General features: G+C 33.0%; 1 protein-coding gene across 1 annotated transcript in view; it reads right to left on the bottom strand.

Annotated features, from left to right (window-relative positions):
- Positions 1–1,940: 1,940 nt before the first annotated feature.
- LOC132126962 (phosphatidylinositol 4-kinase alpha-like) overlaps positions 1,941–9,476 on the bottom strand; it is a 39,876-nt gene continuing 32,340 nt past the window's right edge. Inside the window, exons 45-55 of the mRNA XM_059538584.1 lie at positions 8,790–8,860; positions 8,628–8,700; positions 8,480–8,550; positions 8,254–8,363; positions 7,259–7,363; positions 7,046–7,171; positions 6,837–6,957; positions 5,601–5,760; positions 3,457–3,546; positions 2,546–2,629; positions 1,941–2,459 (exon numbers count right to left, since the gene is read on the bottom strand). Coding sequence (XP_059394567.1) covers positions 2,408–2,459; positions 2,546–2,629; positions 3,457–3,546; positions 5,601–5,760; positions 6,837–6,957; positions 7,046–7,171; positions 7,259–7,363; positions 8,254–8,363; positions 8,480–8,550; positions 8,628–8,700; positions 8,790–8,860 — 1,063 coding nt within the window. The 3' untranslated portion in view covers positions 1,941–2,407. The remainder of the gene's footprint in view (positions 2,460–2,545; positions 2,630–3,456; positions 3,547–5,600; positions 5,761–6,836; positions 6,958–7,045; positions 7,172–7,258; positions 7,364–8,253; positions 8,364–8,479; positions 8,551–8,627; positions 8,701–8,789; positions 8,861–9,476) is intronic.

Below are 9,476 nucleotides of genomic sequence, written 5' to 3'. Positions count from 1 at the left end.
AGTTTCTGAAGCTCCCGCTCCAGCATTAGCTCAGCAGATCTGATCTGTGACCGCCGGCTACATCAAGCAATTCAATATTAATAGAGCATCTAAAGCGTCCTCTAGGTAAAACACACACAGGATCGGGTTCTGCGATGAATAATGAAATAACTGACGGACCGCTCAAAGACCAGAAGCAGCACAGTTTTGTCCAAGAGTTTACATTTTAATAGATGCTTTCTGGTCCATTTCTGTTCACAAATACATTGGATTGATTTCACTGACAGCAATGAAATGTTAAAAGTGCAAATGCGACAACAAACATGTCAATGGTTTCACACACAGAACACAAGATTGTCAGTGATAATGCAAATCAATTCAAACAATTAAACGGATACAGCTTCAACACACACAGAAATGAAGTTTTTCTGCCACAAATATCCGACACACATACAGTATATACACACAAATGAACTATAGCTTCTAGAATCTATTGTTGCTATAATAATCTCTTATCTTTGAGTAACATTAAAGGAAAATGTTTCATAAGACTAAAGCTTTTGTCTCTAATGTGTAGAGATGATTTGAAATCTATTCACTGATCGTGTTTAGCAACTCGACAGCAAATTTTCTAATGAAGTTACTACTCGCAGTTCCTTATTTTTGTGCAATATGAAATTACATCTTCAATGTTTTAAAAACACATGCAAAATGACACCAGATATTCAGTGATTCAAGTCAGTAAAATGCATTTTCTTTTTGGGTTGAAGATCCCTCAAACGACATGGGAGTGAATCTCACAAAAACACCCGAAAAAAAAAATCTAAATTAGTTTCAAATAAAGAACATAAAGCCTATTTTCAGGAGCATTCAGATATTTTGTATTATTATTTGCACAATTGTCATGATCGTAATGCATTCAGATTGTACACTCATCTTTTGTAATTCTCCTCACTCTGTAAAACAGTCATTTTTTTGTATTATATTAAAAAGCAATATTTTACTTTATTCAACACAAAGGCAGTACGACATAAATATTAGTTACGTAATAATATTCATGACTTTATTCATGCATTGCATTAATGAGAAATTGTTTAAAATGGACAATGTGCACAAGGGGAAAAATATTTTAATAAGCACCAAGATATTTTGCATTATCATTTGCATTATTGCCAAGCATGCATTTTCCCCACAATTCTAATTTTTGGTTATATAATAGTAAAAAACCATGTACCAGTACCACCATGAATAAATGTATAAAATGTATATTTTTGCATTACATTAATGAAGTTGCATTTAAAAAGTGTGTTTTGCACAATGTCACAGTGCAAAAAAAGTAAATATTTAGAGAAGCATTCACATATTTTGCATAATTTTTTTAATTTGTATGATTTGCAAACAACCATTTTCCCCCCACAATTCTCAGTACTGTAATACATTCAGACATTGCACTATTTTTTGTTGAATTAAAGTAAAAATGCTGGAAATTTTCTTCATTAAAATAAACACAAATTCAAGGCAGTACAACAAATACCACCATGATTTATACATTGTTAATTGGTGAAATTTTGCATTGCATTAATGGGAAATTGTTGAAAAATTTACCATGCATGAAAAAAAAGAAATCACCTATTTTAAGTAATGCTTCATTTTGCATTATTTTTTATTTGTATTATTAACATTATTCTAGCCCAGCAAGCTGTTTTACTGGAATGCATTCGGATTATTTTTCTTTGCTATACAGTAATTTTTTTTGTATTGTAGTAAATAAAATGCAGTAATTTTTCTTTGTTTAAATCAACTAAATAAAGGCAGTACAACAAATACCACCATGATGTATAAATATTTAGTGACGTTTAAGCATAAACAAAAACAAGAAATCATGTTTAAATAATATTGATTCATCCTAAAAATAGACAATATTCTTGCAAGACTATAATTCTCATTCTGGACAGCTTTGGTGAGATTCACCCCTTCAGTGCCGAACACGTCGAACAGACGAGATACAACGTACAAACACTGATGTATTGCATAGCAGGTTATTTGCTGACGGCACGTAATCTACAGTGCAATCTGTGCCAGAGTCTGAGAAATGGCTTCCTGGGTGAAGCGACTAAACCCAGAGATTCAAGTAGAGTTAAAGGATGTATTTCTATGCATGGAATGTCAATATTCACACACGAACCATCACAGCAGATGCCTTAAAGGGAGATCAGATGAAAAACATGCAGCTTTCGGACTACAGCGGATGACTAGAGAGGCCCTGAGGCAGCCGGACAGGAAGTGACACGCCTGGACGCCGCCATCAGGGCCAATCAGAGCGGGCGGTTTGTTCTGATCTATAAAGTGCTCATCATAAAGGATTTTAATAGACTGATAATGACTACTGATCTCGATCCGAGGCCGGTGAAGAGACGTTGGCCCTCTCTCAGTACGGGATCTGGTTCTGGTAGAACTGCAGTATGTCGTAGGTTTTGCTCCTGTTTCAGAGAAACACAGTTTCACCATCAGCATCCACAATAAAACTCTTTCTTTGAATATAACGTGACAAGGTGATGTTTGTTACCTGCTACTGAGGAAGCAGCGCTCGATGACTTTAATCATGAAGGCCGCGGCTTCCTTCTCGCTCATGTTGGGGTTGAACCTTTGCCTGCCGAACACAATACAGCAGGGTTATTATCGTAAAACTATTAGAAACATTTTTGTTCATTACTGAAATAAATACAATATAAATATTAGATGAAAAAAATTCTGAAAATACATTAATCCTAAATAGTAATATTTAAATAAATAAATGCAAAAGCACATTACAAAATTACTTAAAAAAAAAAAAAACATTTAAAGCTGAAAATGTAAAAATGAAAGTTAATTCAAAATATATATATATAAAAAATATATATATAATATAAATAAAAAAATCCAAATAGTAATAAAAAAATAAAGAAAATGGCAAAAGCACATTATAAAATTAGTAAAACAAAAAAGAAAAACAGTAAACTGTAAACTGAAAATGTAAAAATAAAAAGCGAATTCAAAATATTAATAAAAATATAATATAATATAGATAATACAAAGATCCAAATAGTAATATTAAAATAAATAAATAGATAGATAAATGGCAAAAGTACATTACAAAATCTGTAAAAAAAATAATAATAAATTACAATGAAAACTGAAAATGTAAAAATAAAAGTTACTTCAAAATATTAATAAAAATATAATATAATATAAGTAATACAAAAATCAAAATAGTAATATTGAAATATTAATAAATAAAAATGGCAAAAACACATTACAAAATAAGTAAAAAAATATTTTTTTAAATAAATAAATGTAAAAAATTACATTGAAAACTGAACATTTAAAAATAAAAGCTTCATTAAAAAATATGAAAAAAAATATAATTGAAGTATTGATCGCTGAGGAAGAAACAACAGATAAGAGCGTTAAATGATGGTGTAATATTCATTAGGGTACTTGAGGAGTTTGATGGTCTGTCCTCTGAAGCAAGGCAGCCCTGTGTCGAGCATCAGAGTCACCAGTGATACCACAGCATCCATGTACGGCCTGAAATCAACACATAAAACACACACAAACAGGCATGAAACTACAAATCTCATTCTGACCAGCTAGTGACAGAAAACCACTCTTATTATACCATCAATGAGATGCTATTAGCCTTTTAATTAATATTTTGAATTAGCGTTTAATTTGAATTAAAATGAAATATTTTATATTATATAATTCTATTATTTATTAAATTTTTACTCCAATTTAGAATTGTTTTAAGTTAGTTGTTCTTGTCTTTCTATTCGTTTTTAATATGTTTAATACAGAATTATTTTCTAATAAAATTTTGGTTAAACTAAATAAAAAATGTTGTAGTAGAAGTGTGGCAAGTAGCTGAAATAAAATAATAGAAAGCTTTTCTTTATATTTTATTTAATTTCCATTAAATGTTTATATTATTGAAGTCATGAAAGTGTTTTATGGTTTCAGTTTTAACATCCTTGTAAAGAACAAACCCTATGCAGTCTTAAAGGGTTAGTTCACCCAGATAGCAAAATTATGTAATTAATAACTTACCCTCATGTTGTTTCAAACCCGTAAGACCTCTGTTTATCTTCAGAACACAGTTTAAGATATTTTAGATTTAGTCCGAGAGCTCTCAGTCCCTCCATTGAAGCAGTGTGTACGGTAAACTGTCCATGTCCAGAAAGGGAAGAAAAACATCATCAAAGTAGTCCATGTGACATCAGAGGGTCGGTTAGAATTTTTTGAAGCATCGAAAATACATTTTGGTCCAAAAATAGCAAAAACGACGACTTTATTCAGCATTGTCTTCTCTTCTGTGTCTGTTGTGAGAGAGAGTTCAAAACAAAGCAGCTGGATATCCGGTTCGCGAACGAATCATTCAGTTCACCAAATCGAACTGAATCGTTTTAAACGGTTCGCATCTCTAATACGCATTAATCCACAAATTACTTAAGCTGTTAACTTTTTTTTAATGTGGCTGACACTCCCTCTGAGTTCAAACAAACCAATATCCCGGAGTAATGCATGCACTCAAACAGTACACTGACTGAACTGCTGTGAAGAGAGAACTGAAGATGAACACCGAGCCGAGCCAGATAGCGAACAATAGACTGACTCGTTCACGAGTGAAGAACTGGTTGCATCGGTTTTCAGATCACCAGTAGTTCTTTCGGACAGTTCGATTCAATAAACCAGTTGAAGAAAACGGTTCACCGGTTCTTTTGCGCTCGACGTATAATGGCGTCATTTGCAATGATTGCCCTTGATTCAAGCCTTCGGTTTACCCGCGCTCATAACACTAGCACAGAATCAGTTCAGAATCAATCACCAAAAGAATCAGTTCAGTTCAGACGCTCTGTGTGTCACGCTGAATCCCACTGAATCACACATGTGCAGTATTATCAGCTCCTCGGTTCACGAATCGGACGCGTCTGACAGAAACGGTTCTTGACTCGTGAACGAGTCAATGTTTTGTTCGTTATCTGGCTCGGCTCGGTGTTCATCTTCAGTTCTCTCTTCACAGCAGTTCAGTCAGTGTACTGTTTGAGTGCATGCATTACTCCGGGATATTGGTTAAAACGATTCAGTTCGATTTGGTAAACTGAATGATTCGTTCGCGAACCGGATATCCAGACTACTGTGTTTTGAACTCTCTCACAACAGACACGGAAGAGAAAACAATGCTGAATAAAGTCGTCCTTTTTGCTATTTTTGGACCAAAATGTATTTTCGATGCTTCAACAAATTCTAACTTACTCTCTGATGTCACATGGACTACTTTGATGATGTTTTTCTTACCTTTCTGGACATGGACAGTAGACCGTACACACTGCTTCAATGGAGGGAATGAGAGCTCTCGGACTAAATCTAAAATATCTTAAACTGTGTTCTGAAGATAAACAGAGGTCTTACGGGTTTGAAACAACATGAGGGTAAGTTATTAATGACATAATTTTGCTATCTGGGTGAACTAACCCTTTAACATATTGGAGTCAGAATCCGCCCACAGAGGGCAGCTCAAATCCTCCCGAATCCTTCCCAGACTGCTTCTGTGACCACACGTCTGACCTGATCCATCATCTCACCTTACGGCCAGGTATCCACGCACACACATCTCCATGAACCATTTAAAGGGAGTGGCCTCCATCTTGCCACCCATGATCATCACCATCTCATCGGTCAGCTTGATGTCGGGCTCCCAGCCCAGATTACCCCCCGGAGAGCTCTCGAACATGAAGCCGAAGTCTAGAAGAAACAAAAACACATAAATCACAAACCCACAGTCACTTCATTCTTCTTCTTTTTTTTCTTTTTAAGTTTTCAATTGGAATTAGAAAAAACTAAACAAACTTAATAATAAAAAATCTAAAATTCAAGTTAATTTTGTATTTATTTAAATTAATGTATTTATTTTAAGTTTTTAAACTTGAGTTTTCATGGCAAGAATGGAAACATTAATGGGTTATAAGATGGACATTGTCCTCGTTTGATGTACTATAGATATACAATATATAATATACAATATAGATTAACAATACATTTCACAATCATTTCACCTTTTTTTATTTTTATTAAACTTAAATTGTATCATTTAAATTTTACATTTATAATTAAATGTAGATCTTTAAAATGTAAGGTCATGTAACATTTATTTAATAATTAAAAATGTAATTAGTTTGAGTCTAATTTGAGTTTTTATTGCAAAATGAAATTATGTACTGGAAGAGATCACAGACATAAAATATAAAAATATCAATATTAGTTGAAAAACTTAAAGACTGAATAAAAATGTGAAATGTTGCCTTCACAAAAGTATTATGTGAAGCAAAAAATTGCAATAAATAGAAAATAAAACTGAACTAAAGAAGAAATTATTCAAACCTAAAAAGTGATTTAAAAAACACAATTAGGCAGAAGCACATCATAAATTACAAACATTTACTAAAGGTAAAATAAAAGCTGAAAATATTAAAATTAAATGTAATTCAAAATATTAATAAAAATCTAAACAGAATATAAATGTATCATATATATATTATAGTTTTGATTAATATTTTGAATTAGCTTTGATTTATATTTCATATGTAAGAGAACACTTGTGGCTGTCAATCATAAGAGGATATTTTCATATCTTATGTACAATAGCAAAAACGGCTAGACCAATAAAATGGTATGAAAAAGGGAGGAAAATAGTCAAATAATCTGAATCATGGCCCCAGAAACCATGAATAACATTATATATTGATTCTGGGGGGAAAATAAAATGCTAGCTAAGAATGTGGCATTGTTAAGTTGAGCTTGTTTGGTTTAACTCAACTGACCGATGTGGATGAGATGGCCTTTGCTGTCCAGCATGATGTTACCATTGTGTCTGTCTTTGATTTGTAACAGGAAGAGCAGAAGACTGTATGCAGCCATACTGCGGATGAAGTTATAACGAGCCTTCGAGAGAGAGAGAGAGAGACATTACACGATAAATGATCAGACACATCAGCAAAACCCAAAACTATCTGAAGCAAGTGTCTGTCACCTTCTGGAAGTCCAGCGTGGACTCGTCCCCGTACTGGTTCCTGAAGTATTCGTACATGCCAATGTCAGTCTGCCGGCCGAGCTGATCGCGGGACTTACAGTCCGGAATACATTCAATCACGCCACACTGAAAGAAGCAAACAGGAAACAGGGTAAGCAGAGCTCCAGCGCGTCAGGAGCACGACGTCTGACAGGAAGCTGGAGCGAGACTCACTCCAGGAGCAGTGGCCACCACACGGTACGGGAACACGAACAGATCCAGACCCACCAGCTGGAAGATGTTCCTGAAGAGACCGATGATCTGGAGCGCAAGCATGTCCTGACACCAGAGAAACTAAATTAATAAATCCATTTAATGCTGAAAATCAACTCAAAACACTTCAAGGTCAAATTTCAACCCAAATTCAAAATACAAAAAAATCCTAACAAACAGAGACGCTTTTAACTAAATTATTACATTTTATTTATTATGATTTAAATTATTACATTTTATTTCATTATTGTATATTTTATATATATATATATATATATTATACATTACTGTTGTGGTTTCAGATGCATTATTTTACACTGAAAAAATAATATAATATAATATAATATAATATAATATAATATAATATAATATAATATAATATAATATATCTGATTTAAAACAAATGCTAATTATTATATTTAAATGAAATCTAAATATTAACAAATGTTCTAAAAATTATAATTAATTTTTTCTTTGGAGTGAAATATAATACAGATATAAAAGGTTTCATAACATGCTTATATAATTAAAAATGTAAAAAACTAAATACTTTTTTTTTTAAATAAAAAAATATATTTTATATTAAAAAAATTCACATAACATTTCCAATATGAAATATTATTCATTAAATGATATCATCATAATATTTCATAGTGGAAATGATATGTGAATTTTTTTTTTATATAAATTATAAATAATATAATTATTTAATATTTCATGAATAAGTTTTCATGGGGGAAAAAAATCATATATATATATATATATATATATATATATATATATATATATATGATATTATATATATGATTTTTTTTCCCCCATGAAAACTTATTCATGAAAGTGTGTCAATGTACAAAATCTTAATGTACTGTAAAGATCAATTCTTATTTCTTTAATTTTGCAGTGAAACATACAGACTTAAGAGATTTCATAAGTATGTTTCCCATGACACTGACCTGTCTGCAATCATCGCCAACTTTAAAGATGGCCGCCTGCCAGCAGACCTTTCGAGCCGTCTCTGAATCCTCCTCACCTTCATCCTGAGAGTCTGACGGACAGCGCAGACCTGTGGACACACACACACACACACACACACACGGGCCGCTTACACTCACACAGAAACTGAACCTATCCTGCAAGCGCAGCAAGCTGAAGGCGTATGAAAGGTCATGTGCGACTCACCCTCTTTTTCAAGCTCACTAACTCCACACCTCTTCACTTTGAATTTGGCCAGATAAGGTGCTTTGGCAGCGCTGTAATAAATCAGATGTGAAATGTCATCTGAGAGCATGTGAACAGGTTTCTGGTGAGCGGTGCTGTCTGCTGATACCTCTGCATGGGTGTCCCTGACTTGTAGTCGATATCAAGGACGATCGCTTCTGGATTGCTTGGCAAATAGCATCCTGATAACAGTGTGAGAAAATTCAAACAGATTTAAAAAAAAGACAAAAAGACTCAGTTACTCTTATGACAAAATTGTCTGATTTGTAACCTGGCTGAACTTTGATTTCGGACAGCGCCTTCAGACACCCTCTCTTCCTCTCGTCTCCTTTAGGAACAGGCCTGGAAACAAGAACAGCACGCTTTCCTTTGTGCTCACTTTACTTAGAGTACATTCAAAATATATTTGAATGTAAAGAAAATAAAGCTTATCTTAGAATTTTATTATCTAGTTATAATACCAACAAAATGATTTAAATAACACTTAATTAAATAATTCTTAGGTTTTAAATGAATTTTGAAAATGAAATTGGTTTAGAGATGGGTGGTGATTTGGAGCAGGCATTGAACAGTGGTACAGTTTCCAAAAACAAAGGCATTTCTGTGAACAGCAATGCAAAAAACGCTCTTAATCATATCACAGCCTCCGATCCAAACAAATCGCAGCCTACCTAGACAACATTTTTAGGCATTAAAAGCACTTCAAATGTGACCCTGGAGCACAAAACTTAAGTGTCTATTTTTGGTTTTCCATTGATGTGTGGTTTGTTAGGAGGACAATGTTTGGTCGAGATAAAATTATTTGAAAAAAAATAATCCAAAAATTGAAAAAAATCTAAATATTGAAAAAAATCATCTTTAAAGTTGTCCTGATGAATTGTTAGCAATGCATATTACTAATCAATAATGAAGTTTGGATATATTTATGGTAGGACATTTACAAAATATCTTGATATCT

Source organism: Carassius carassius, chromosome 45 (genome assembly GCF_963082965.1).
Source record: "Carassius carassius chromosome 45, fCarCar2.1, whole genome shotgun sequence".
Lineage (NCBI taxonomy): Eukaryota > Metazoa > Chordata > Actinopteri > Cypriniformes > Cyprinidae > Carassius > Carassius carassius.
This window is presented reverse-complemented; position numbering and strand designations above follow the sequence as displayed.